Source organism: Piliocolobus tephrosceles, chromosome 10 (assembly GCF_002776525.5).
Source record: "Piliocolobus tephrosceles isolate RC106 chromosome 10, ASM277652v3, whole genome shotgun sequence".
Classification (NCBI taxonomy): domain Eukaryota; kingdom Metazoa; phylum Chordata; class Mammalia; order Primates; family Cercopithecidae; genus Piliocolobus; species Piliocolobus tephrosceles.
This window is the reverse complement of record NC_045443.1, coordinates 109,247,812-109,260,932: the sequence shown is the minus strand read 5'-3', so window position 1 is coordinate 109,260,932 and position 13,121 is coordinate 109,247,812. Positions and strand designations below refer to the sequence as shown.

Below are 13,121 nucleotides of genomic sequence, written 5' to 3'. Positions count from 1 at the left end.
TCTGTCGCCCAGGCTGGAGTGCAGTGGCCGGATCTCAGCTCACTGCAAGCTCCGCCTCCCGGGTTTACGCCATTCTCCTGCCTCAGCCTCCTGAGTAGCTGGGACTACAGGCGCCCGCCACCTCGCCTGGCTAGTTTTTTGTCTTTTTTAGTAGAGACGGGGTTTCACCGTGTTAGCCAGGATGGTCTCGATCTCCTGACCTCGTGATCTGCCCGTCTCAGCCTCCCAAAGTGCTGGGATTACAGGCTTGAGCCACTGCCCCCGGCAGATTTTTTTTTTTTTTTTTTGAGACGAAGTCTTGCTCTATCGCCCACGCTGGAGTGCAGTAGCGCGATCTGGCTCACTGCAAGCTCCACCTGCCGGGTTCACGCCATTCTTCTGCCTCAGCCTCCCAAGTAGCTGGGACTACAGGCACCTGCCACCAGGCCCGGCTAATTTTTTTTGTATTTTTAGTAGAGATGGGGTTTCACCATGTTAGCCAAATGGTCTCGATCTCCTGACCGCGTGATCTGCCTGCCTCAGCCTCCCAAAGTGCTGGGATTACAAGCATGAGCCACTGCGCCTAGCCACCAGTGACAGATTATTATTCAAACATAGATGAGAGTAAAACACTGCAAATTTGCCTAATGCAGATTTACAACCATAATAAACATTGTAGTGAAGATTAAAATGTGGGGGGTATAATGTAGAACAATTCATTAATGAAATATTAAAATTTTATTTTTTCCTGTTTTCTTGGACATAAAAGTTGTCTACTGTTGTTTAACCATACCTCATCTATTTAAGACCCTCTAATTATTGTTTTGTTAGTAAGATGACCTCCTTAAAAGAAGATGTGCGGCGCAGTGCCATGCTGTGTATTCTCACAGTCCCTGCTGCAATGACCAGTCATGACCTTATGAAGTTTGTTGCCCCATTTAACGAAGTAATTGAACAAATGAAAATCATCAGAGACTCTACTCCCAACCAATATATGGTGCTGATAAAGTTTAGTGCACAGGTAAAAGTTATTAAAGTTATTAAAAATCTCTTTGCCACAGAAACTGTGTTATTGAAACTGTATGATAGTAGCTGTGTGTGATTTACGGCATTTTGCACTTAAGATTCTTGATATGTCTTCTAAGATATAATTCTAATTCTAGATGTATTTCTAAATTCATTAGCAGAAATACAACTATAACGTATACCCATGGGTTTTTTATTTATTTATTTTTATTTTTTTCCAGTAGAGATGAGATCTTGCTGTGTTTTCCAGGCTACTCTTGGCCTCAGGCAGTCGTCCTGCCTTGGCCTCCTAACGTTCTGGGATTACAGTTGCTCTGAGCCACTGCACCTGGCCTTATGCCCATGATTTTTGTAGATCAGATTTGGTATGAAATCTAGGGTTTTGCCAGGAGACAGAGGTTGCAGAAAGCTGACGTCACACCACTGCACTCCAGCCTGGGGTACAAGAGTGAGACATCTCAAAAAAAAAAAAAAAACTAGGGTTTTTTTTTTTTTTTTTTTCTTTTTTGAGACGAAGTCTCACTCTGTCACCCAGGCTGAGTGCAGTGGTGTGGTATTGGCTCACTGCAACCTCCGCCTCCCGGGTTCAAGTGATTTTCCTGCCTCAGCCTCCTGAGTAGCTGGGACTACAGGCATGCACCACCATGCCTGGCTAATTTTTGTATTTTTTTTTTTTTTTTGAGATGGAGTTTCGCTCTATTGCCCAGGCTGGAGTGCAGTGGCCGGATCTCAGCTCACTGCAAGCTCTGCCTCCCGGGTTTATGCCATTCTCCTGCCTCAGCCTCCTGAGTAGCTGGGACTATAGGCGCCCGCCACCTCGCCTGGCTAGTTTTTTTGGTATTTTTTAGTAGAGACGGGGTTTCATCATGTTAGCCAGGATGGTCTTGATCTCCTGACCTCGTGATCCGCCCATCTCGACCTCCCAAAGTGCTGGGATTACAGGCCTGAGCCACCACGCCTGGCCAGTTTTTGTATTTTTAATGCAGACGGAGTTTCTCTATGTTCGCCATGCTGGTCTCGAACTCCTGACCTCGTGATCCACCCGCCTCGGCCTCCCAAAGTGCTGGGATTACAGGTGTGAGCCATCATGCCCGGCCTGTTTGTTTTTGTAAACAAGTGGTAACTGTTCCAGAAAAGCAGTAGCTCCCAAACTTTTTGAAGTTAACACCATCTTATTATTTTCCATTAACCCCACTTCTTTCATTCTCTTTTTTTTTTAAGACAGAGTTTCGGCCGGGCGCGGTGGCTCAAGCCTGTAATCCCAGCACTTTGGGAGGCCGAGACGGGCGGATCACGAGGTCAGGAGATTGAGACCATCCTGGCTAACATGGTGAAACCCCGTCTCTACTAAAAATACCAAAAACTAGCCGGGCGAGGTGGCGGGCGCCTGTGGTCCCAGCTAGTCCGGAGGCTGAGGCAGGAGAATGGCGTAAACCCAGGAGGCGGAGCTTGCAGTGAGCTGAGATCTGGCCACTGCACTCCAGCCCGGGCGACAGAGCAAGACTCCGTCTCAAAAAAAAAAAAAAAAGAAAGACAGAGTTTCGCTCTTGTTGCCCAGGCTGCAGTGCAATGGCGCGATCTTGGCTCACAGCAACCTCTGCCTCCCAGGTTCAAGCCATTCTCCTGCCTCAGCCTCTGGAGTAGCTGGGATTATAGGCATGCACCACCACGCCCGGCTAATTTTGTATTTTTAGTAGAGACGGGGTTTCTCCATGTTGGTCAGACTGGTCTCGAACTCCAGACCTCAGGTGATCTGCCCACCTCAGCCTCCAAAAGTGCTTGGATTACAAGCGTGAGCCACCGCGCCTGGCCTCATTGTCTTTTTAATGAAGTGGAAGAGTGTACCTGTTCTGTGAGCCCCAGAGAGAAGCTTTAGTGTGGAGTTCTGTCTACAAGAGAGTACACAGTTAATATGTTTTATCTTTACAAAGTACCCTATCATTTAGGGAGACATTTAAAACATGTTTCAATTATCCTATGGATTTAGAGTTTACAAGTTGACATTAAGAACAGAAAAGCACTTAAACAGCTCCTTTCACTGACCGTCAGAAAGCCTTCCAAGGTTTCAAGGAGCTTTGCAAACCATGGGAAAATCCTGCCTTAAGCCATTTCAGTCTGGTAGCACATGTAATAATAAGGATAACGATGATAATATCCAACGTTTATCAAACACTCGCTGTGCTAAGTGTTCAATATGCTTTGTCTATTTAATCCTCACTACAATCCCTTGCGGAAACTGTATTGTTATCCTTGTTTTAGAGATGAGGAGGGTGACTGCAGAGGGAGATAAGTGGTTTGCCCAGGGTTACATAGCTAGACATAAACGACAAGCAAGAGTGGCATCCTCACTTAATTCCAGGGACGTGTTCCTCTTCTAGTAGGAGTGGGATGAAGGTGTGGGGAAGGGAGGCAGTTGGTTGTGAGACATTGTATGACAGCAGAATTGTTATAGTTTCTACTTAACAACTAGGACAATAAGCAAATAACAAAGGAAAAGACCCAGACAAAAATGTTCAAGAACATTTAGGCTTCTAAAATAGTCTGAAGTCTTATAAACCCACCACACTCACCTGTTTAATAAACCCACACAGTTCCCTATAATAAGTACTGCCCTTCGTAATATGCAGGTAATACTGTGAATATTTACTGTGAATGGATTTTCCTTGTACTTCTGCACTGTCCTTCCCCTCCTGTCTTTTGATCAAGTGAAGGTTGCTCAAGTTGACAGATGTTTTTCTGCGACTGTGAAACAGGTTCCTGCACGTTCTTCCCCATGGGGCTAGAACCCTTTATCTTGGTATCATGAGTTGTATTGTTTATTGCTAACTCTGGATCTTAGGGGTTGATCTTTATCCCATCAAGGATTTTCTAAGACCTAATAATACCCTCTTGGTGTAAGACTGGAAGTTAAACTAATATCGACTGTAATGAGAATAATGGGCTCAGTAGCTACCAACAATGAAGCACTTACTAGAGACCAGATCCTGTGCCAAGTGCTTTCCATGCATTGTCTCCTTGCATTCTCTCAACGATGCCACCATGTTGGCTGGGTGCAGTGGCTCATGCCTTTAATCCCAGCACTTTGGGAGGCTGAGGTGGGTGGAACACTTGAGAGCAGTGGTTTGAGACCAGCCTGGCCAATATGGCAAAAGCCCATGTCTATTAAAAATACAAAACTTAGCTGGATGTGGTGGTGCACGCCTGTAATCCCAGCCACTTGAAAGGCTGAAGCAGAAGAAACGATTGAACTTGGGATGCAGAGGTTGCAGTGAGTCAAGATCACACCACTGCACTCCAGCCTGGGCAACAGAGCGAGACTGTCTCAAAAAAAAAAAAGATGCCATGTATTTTACAGTTGAGGAAACAGGCACAGATATGTCACTTGCCCACAGCTAAACAGCTAGTAGGTGTCAGAGTTAGGTTTCAAACTTAGGCAGCCTGACTCCATAGCCTGGGCACCTAACTACGTTTTTATTCTTTTCCTCACCACAGATTTTTAATTAAGGACTCATAAGCCTTCTCTGTATCTTTGGCAATTTTTGAATTTCTGTTGGCCTTAGCTTTAGCTGGAAGCGTTGTGAGTCCAGGTGTGGTGGCTCATGCTTATAATCCCAACACCTTGGGAGGCCAAGACAGGAGTATCGCTTAAGGCCAGGGGTTCAAGACCAGCTTGGGCAACATGGCAAGACCCTGTCTCTTAAAAAATTTTTTTTAAAAGATAAAAAAATAAAGCAGGGGGGTTGTGCTTACAAACTTGTAGTGTGACCGTTAGGAAACTTGGTCTTTGGGTAAAGAATTTACAGTTCTTCAGGACATAGGAAAAGCAGAAGGAATTTCAATTTTGTTGTTTTGGGGGGCAGAAAAGTACAGATGACCACTTAATAGAGTATGTTGGCTCCTTTTCACCTGCATGCTTAGTTATCACAACCTTAGCAGATGCCTCCTTGGAAAAGTAGAGGTATGTTCTCAACTCTGTAGTTGACTCCTGTGACAGTGAAGGACCTTGATCATAATGGATTTGTCTTTTTCTGAGTTCATCCTCAGAAGAGAACAATAAAACCAAAGGACTAGAAGGAAACAAAAGCCAGGTTTCTTTAAAGTTTTGGGTCCATACAATGCAAACGTTTTCAATAAAAGCTGTTTCTTGTATGTTCTTTACAGGTAGCTTTAGGCTTTTGTTTAGTGCATTTAGGTGGTGAGTTGAAGTAGGTGCCATATGAATTTTGTTCCCTATTCTCTACCTAATACATGGCACAGGACCTGGCACATACCAGATGCTCAGAAAATATGTAAACAGGCGAAGGTACATTTCTAATACCAAGATTTTAAAGAAGAAATCAATATGTTAACTGGGAAATCTCAGCTGTGTAGTGATGATGTTGTTTCAAAAAAGTACTTTTTTTTTTTTTTTTACTTTTTTCATTTCTGCCACAATCATCCTAGTTTAGGCCACCATGGCGACTCACCTACATGCCTCTTTTCCTTTTTTATTTTATTTTATTTTATTTTATTTTATTTATTTATTTGTTTGTTTACTTGGAGACAAGGTCTCGTTCTGCTGCACAGGCTGGAGTGCAGTGGCACGATCTCGGCTCACTGCAACTTTCACTTCTGGACTCAAGCGATCCTCCCACCTCAGCCCCCAAATAGCTGGGACTACAGGCTTCCGCCCCCATGCCCGGCTAATTTTTGTATTTTTTGTAGAGATGGGGTTTCCCCACGTTGCTCAGGCTGGTCTCAAACTCCTGGGCTCAGGTAGCAGAAAGGAATAATTCATTGAATGGTTTTAGTCACATATCTTGTCCTTTCCTCTGAGGAGGCCTGGTCATTTACTGAGCATTTGCAGAGCTCTAGACCCCAGGAGGTCTCTGCCAGCCCCAGGTGGTGCCTGAGGCTCTGAAGAGATGAGAAAAGGCCCTGACTTCCAGACAGTCGGTTTTCTCCTGGTGAATCCATATGCTGACTTTGCTGCTTACTCAGCCAAAAGCATTTCAAGAGGAAGCTGTTGCTCCTGAAGAATGGGGGAAGCCATATTAGGTTGTAACCTCTTAGTATTAAAGAGGCTGCTTATCCAACAGCTGGCTTTAAACATTTCGAAATTAACATGCACTATGCTCAATACACTGATTATTTCCTTAAGTAAAGCCTCTTCACCCCAACCTGCCGCCACTTTGCCCCTCCAAAATAAAAGTACATTCAGAATTGATCATCCTTCCTCAGCTGCTTAGCTCAATTGGTCATGTTAAGAAAGCATAAGTAGCCGGGCACGGTGACTCACACCTGTAATCCTTGCACTTGGGGAGACTGAGGCGGGTGGATTGCCGGAGCTCAGGAGTTCAAGACTAGCCTGGGCAACTTGGTGAAACCCCATCTCTACTGAAATACAAAAAATTAGCTGGTCATGGTGGCATATGCCTATAATCCTAGCTACGCAGGAGGCTGAGACAGGAGAATTGCTTGAACCCAGGAGGCAGAAGTTGCAGTGAGCTGACCTTGTGCCATCGCTCTCCAGCCTGGGTGACAGCGAGATTCCATCTCGGGGAAAAAAAAAATGTTGGGGGGAAGCATAAGTAATCAAGAATTCACAATTACCTCATTTACCTCACTGGAGAGGAATTAAAAGCTACCGAGAAGCTTACAGTGTCTGTGAGATTCAAAACCTTGTGAGGGTGGACAGGCAGGACTATTTTTGCCTGGTGCAGGACTGAATCTCTTCATTAAGGTTGATGATGCAGCGTTTCCTTTTGCAGAATTCCCAGAAGCAGCCTGTCAATGTTGGTAGGACCAAAGCACACAACTTTCCCTGTTTGGGCTAATGCCTGTGTGGGAATTAAATCCAGACAAGCCTTGGCCTCCCTGCTTGCCTCAGAAAATTGGCTGAGTTTAAAAACTGGAGTCATCTCTGTTGCTTTCTACTAAGGGTAGACTAGGAGGTTCTATTTACCTGTGTCCATTTCATAGACGCACATGTGCTTTTGCAACTTTGCCTCAAGGGGGCTGTTTCTCCACATTTCAGCCATTTTCTACCGCTAGGGAATGCGACTGTTAGTGTTTTAAAGGCTGGTTCATCTTGGGCCTCTTGACGTTGACCAAGAGCTTTGCTTTTGGTATTGGACACTAGGTGGCGGTTTAAGACCTATTTGGTTTATTAAAGAGTAGTTGGTTTTTCATCTCATATCACTTCCCCTGGTCTTTTATTTTTTTCTAACATAAATGCTGACTTTTTTTTTTTTCTTTTTGAAACGAAGTTTCGCTCTTGTTGCCCAGGCTGGAGTGCAATGGCCCGATCTCAGCTCACCGCAACCTCCGCGTCCTGGGTTCAAGCGATTCTCCTGCCTCAGCCTCCCGAGTAGCTGGGATTACAGACATGGACCACCATATCCGGCTAATTTTGTATTTTTGGTAGAGATGGGGTTTTTCCATGTTGGTCAGGCTGGTCTCAAACTCCTGACCTCAGGTGATCCGCCCGCCTCGGCCTCCCAGAGTTCTGGGATTATAGGCTTGAGCCACCGCGCCCAGCCCAATGCTGACATTTCCTTAAAGAGTTCTTTCATAACAAGCGTCACTTATTTGGTTCCAGGCTTTGCAGAAATGAGTATTTACTTGCAGCTGCACAAGTGATGACTAGAGGAAAAAAAAACTGCTATTAAGGGAAATGTTGACTGCTGCTGGTTGAATATTAAAATTGTACCAGCTTTCAGCTTGTTGCACTTCAGTACCTTCTGCCAATTCAAGTAAAAACTCTGTTGTAGCCCAGGAAATATTGTAAACATAGACTGTTGACTTACAGAGTGCAATTTGCCTACCAATCAGCTTCAGTAGATGTGACTTTTGGTGGTTGCTTTCTCTCCTAAGTATAAATTTTAAAGCTAATGAGAATGAATAAAGCCATGCATATTGAATATAAAGCAGATTTTCAGGGTATCTGTCTTAATTTTTTTCCTTTTCCCTATTGGTATACATAGGCTGATGCAGATAGTTTTTACATGGCATGCAATGGCCGCCAGTTCAACTCAATAGAAGATGACGTTTGCCAGCTAGTGTATGTGGAAAGAGCTGAAGTGCTCAAATCTGAAGATGTAAGTGTGAATTGTTCCTATGTTTGATTAAAATATATCAGATTGGTATAAAATTGAATGCTAAGGTATCTGTGAAATACCCAGAATAGGCCAGTCCATAGACACAGAAAGTAGACTGGTGGTTGTCAGGACTGCAGGAGGAGACGAATGGGGAGTGACTGCTAACAGTGTACAGGATTTCTTCTGGAATTGATGGAAGTGTTCCAGAATTAGATAGTGGTGACAGTTGCACAACATTGTGAATATACTACAAGCCAATGAACTGTACACTTTAGAGAATTTTATTGAATTTCATCTCATTTTCTAAAATTTCAAAAAAACTTAAAAAAAGAAAAAATGATACTGCATTGTTGAAATTGAGTGTTTATCAATTCTAGATCAATGAAGCCTGAAGCTGAAAATAAATGTTTTTATTTTCAATATTAACCCTTAATTGTCTCCTAACTCTTGTTTCTGCCTTTTATTTTTGACACAGGGTCTCGCTCTGTCACCTAGGCTGGAACACAGTGGTGTGATCTTGGCTCACTGCAGCCTCAATCTCTCTGATTCAGGCATCTGCTAGCCTCAGCCTCCTCGATAGCTGGGACTGCAAGCGTGTACCACCATGCCTGGCTAATTTTTTAAATTTTTTGTGGAGATAAGATCACCCTGGCCAGGCGTGGTGGTTCATACCTATAATCCCAGCTCTTTGGGAGGTCGAGGTGATGGATCACTTGAGCGTAGGAGTTTGAGACCAGGCTGGGCAACATGATGAAACCCTGTCTCAGGCCGGGCGCGGTGGCTCAAGCCTGTAATCCCAGCATTTTGGGAGGCCGAGACGGGCGGATCACGAGGTCAGGAGATCGAGACCATCCTGGCTAACACGGTGAAACCCCGTCTCTACTAAAATATACAAAAAACTAGCCGGGCGAGGTGGCGGGCGCCTGTAGTCCCAGCTACTCGGGAGGCTGAGGCAGGAGAATGGCGTAAACCTGGGAGGCGGAGCTTGTAGTGAGCTGAGATCTGGCTGCTGCACTCCAGCCTGGGCAACAGAGTGAGACTCCGTCTCAAAAAAAAAAAAAAAAAAGAAACCCTGTCTCTACAAAAAATACAAAAATTAGCTGGGTGTGATGCTGAGCACCTTTGGTCCCACCTACTCGGGCCGCTGAAGCAAGAAGATCCCCTGAGTCGGGGAGGTCCAGACTAGTGAGCCATTACAGGCTCACACCTGTAATCCCAGCACTTAGGGAGGCGAAGGTGGGCAGATCACCTGAGGTCAGGAGTTCAAGACCAGTCTGACCAACTCGGAGAAACCTCGTCTCTACCAAAAATACAAAATTAGCCAGGCGTGGTGGCGCATGCCTGTAATCCTAGCTACTCAGAAAACTGAGGCAGGAGAATCACTTGAACCCAGGAGGCAGAGGTTGCAGTGAGCCGAGATCACGCCATTGCACTCCAGCCTGGGCAACAGGAGTGAAACTGTCTCAAAAAAGAGAGAAGCAAAAAGTTATTGGCTGTTTAAAACTGCAAGCAGTTATTCTCTTAACTCGCTTATTACCTAAACTTGTCTGGCTCCCAGGAACAGCCTTATGGAGACAGGGAGTATTGTATTGGGAAGAAAATGTTGCTGAACTATTGACTGAAAGTAAATTTACATAAAATTACAATGCAGCGTTTTTCCTTATAGGCATTTGTTTTGTTTCAAGTCATTATAAACTAGGTATTGCATTGCTATCAGTGGATACAGACGTTTAGCTCTTAATAGAATTTCTTTTTTGGCCGGACGCGGTGGCTCATGCCTGTAATCCCAGCACTTTGGGAGGCCGAGGCGGGCGGATCACAAGGTCAGGAGATCGAGACCATCCTGGCTAACATGGTGAAACCCCGTCTATACTAAAAATACAAAAAAAATTAACTGAGCGTGGTGGTAGGCGCCTGTAGTCCCAGCTACTTGGGAGGCTGAGGCAGGAGAATGATGTGAACCCAGGAGGCAGAGCTTGCAGTGAGCCAAGATTGCGCCACTGTACTCCAGTCTGGGTGACAGAGCAAGACTCTCAAAAAAAAAAGTACAGAAAATTAACCAGGCATTGTGGCGGGCACCTGTAGTCCCAGCTACTCGGGAGTCTGGGGCAGGAGAATAGCATGAACCCGGGATGCAGAGCTTGCAGTGAACCGAGATTAAAAAAATAATAATAAAGAATTTTTTAAAAATGTAACCTGTTGAATATTTGAAATAGCCCACTTCACCTTAATGGGTCTTGTGTATCTTCATTAGTCTTCAAAGAAAAACCATTTGCTACCAAAGTAAATCAGTAGTTTGAATGTGCTTCTCTTATTTTTTGTTTATTAACTAGTTGCTGTAAGCATTTCCACCAGAACTTGAGGCAAATCATAAGGAAGCTTTTCTTTTAAAATACGAACCACCACCACCAAAAAATTAAATGTACATATTAAGCATTTGGCTGTTTTTATTTATTTAAAAGTATAAACACCAAAAAAAATTTTAACATTGTATGAAGATGGAAAACAAGAAGATGCACTTTCTTTAACTTTGTCTAAGGATTTAAATTACTAACTTGTGAAATCCAGTTTAAATTGAACTTAACTACTGGCTTCCTCCCCGACCCAGACAGTCTTGCTCTGTCACCCAGGCTGGAGTGCAGTGGAGCAGTCTCGGCTCTCTGCAGCCTATGCCTCCCAGGTTCAAGCAATTCTCCTGCCTCAGCCTCCGGAGTAGCTGGGATTACAGGCACATGCCACCACACCCAGCTAATTTTTGTATTCTTAGTAGAGACGGGGTTTCACCACGTTGGCCAAGCTGGTCTCTTGACCTCGTGATCTTCCCGCCTTGCCCCCCAAAGTGCTGGGATTATGAGTGTGAGCCACCATGCTGACCCGGCTTTCTTACTAGTAAAATTACATGATTTATTTTAAATGTATACATAAAATAATAAATGGCCTCTCAAAAAGCACATTCTAGATACTGGAATAGAAGGAAAGAAAATGCATCTTCAAACATTTTTTTGGAAACTCACCACATACGCTTTGTGAGATTTGTGTATCGTAGGGTGTTTGTTTTTGTATTTTGTATTGTATATGAGCTTTTTTTTTTATTGAGACGGAGTTTCACTCTGTCACCCAGGCTGGAGTGCAGTGGCACGATCTCAGCTCACTGCAACCTCCACCTCCCAAATTCAAGCAATTCTCTGCCTCATCCTCTCAAGTAACTGGGATTACAGGGCACCCACGACCACACCCGGCTAATTTTTTGTATTTTTAGTGGAGAGAGAGTTTCACCATCTTGGCCAGGCTGATCTTGAACTCCTGAACTTGTGATCCACCTGCCTCAGCCTCCCAAAATGCTGGAATTACAGATGTGAGCCACCCTGCCTGGCATCTTTCTTAATGTGACGGTTAAACACATTTTTAAAAGCATAGTCACAGAAGAAGCATACGGTATAAAAATTTCCTTGAAGACTCCTACAATATTATATTTGGAGGCAGCTTCAGACTGTTTTATTGGTGGTAACTGCTCGCTGAGCTCTTTTAGTTGGTAATAACTCCAGAGAAGCATGCTGTGTGTATTCCTAACACTTGTTCACAAGCATTTAAGTTTAGAATAAGCCCCAAGTAAAACAATGGAAATGTATGTAGAACTCTTAGTTCTTACATGATTTAATTATATCAAAATACATGAATATAACTTACTTTAATGTAGGCAAACTATCCATTTTTATCCATTTTCCTGTTTGTTAACATACCTCTCCTACATACTCTTTTCTTGACCCAAATGAAATATTAACCTAAGGTCAAGCTGGAAGAGAGAAACAACTGAGATGAATGTCTTTACTAAAATACCAATAAATTTATCAAACTCAAAAAAAATTTGACGTGATAAAATTGGGCATCCTTTGTGCTGGATGCTGCACGAGGCCTCAGTTTTAGAGATTCCTTTCTTAACATGGCTTCTTGAGAGATTTCCTATAAGTATCTACTCTTCAGGGACTATAGGTTAATGTGCTTTTTCTCTGTCCATAAGTGTGTGCTTCCCGACCTTTGCCTAAGTAGTTCCTTCTCCTCTTCTGGCTGGAAGCGTCAAGTTAAGCACTGTCTTAGGAATGCCTTTCCTGACCATCTAGACTGTCATGTCCCGTAATTCACACTCTGTTGTGGCTTTCTGTACTGTTTGCTTTTTAATTTGATTTTTGTCTCTCCTTCCACTAGATTCTAAGCTCTGTGGGGATAGGAACTGACTGTTTTTTGGACTTAACGAATCTGTTTTTGCTCACCACTGTTCCACACCTAGAACAGTGTCTGTCTGCTGCGCATAGCAGGGTCTCAATCTTTATCTGTAAAATGAGGGAATAAAGAAGAAAAATCAGTGTTGTTGGTGCTGTTATCACTGAGTAGAAAGTGTTAAGTTATAACTTACTCTATGGAAAAATCCTTCAGGTCCAGCTATTCTTTTGTTCCTTTGTATTCTATTATAGTCATAGACACTTAGAGCTTGAACTAGGAGTCTGGTCACATTTGAGATTTCTATGTTAAGGTTTTGGCAGCAGTCTCCCTTCCTGGAATGTCAGTTCTATGAGGGCACAGATCTTTGTTTTGTTCACCACTGTATTCCCAATACCTGGCACAGTGCTGGAATATAGGAGGTACTTGCGTGTTTCTTGAATGAATGAATAAATGAATGAAAATATTACCAATTTAAATTATTTGCTTAGAGCAATGATATTGAGGATATCCTGCCAGGAGTCAAAAAAGCAACTAGAAAACTAGTATTAAAAGAAGAAAGGCCTGGGCCGGGCGCAGTGGCTCAAGCCTGTAATCCCAGCACTTTGGGAGGCCAAGACAGGTGGATCACGAGATCAGCAGATCGAGACCATCCTGGTCTACACGGTGAAACCCCGTCTCTACTAAAAATACAAAAAACTAGCCGGGCGAGATGGCGGGCGCCTGTAGTCCCAGCTACTCGGGAGGCTGAGGCAGGAGAATGGCGTGAACCCGGGAGGCGGAGCTTGTAGTGAGCCGAGATCGTGCCACTGCACTCCAGCC

At 43.9% G+C, this 13,121-nt stretch overlaps 1 protein-coding gene across 1 annotated transcript in view; it reads left to right on the top strand.

Moving 5' to 3' along the window:
- The window catches only part of BRAP (BRCA1 associated protein), a 44,099-nt gene that overhangs the window by 5,939 nt on the left and 25,039 nt on the right, over positions 1-13,121 (top strand). Inside the window, exons 4-5 of the mRNA XM_026456558.2 lie at positions 811-1,000; positions 7,971-8,084. Coding sequence (XP_026312343.1) covers positions 811-1,000; positions 7,971-8,084 — 304 coding nt within the window. The remainder of the gene's footprint in view (positions 1-810; positions 1,001-7,970; positions 8,085-13,121) is intronic.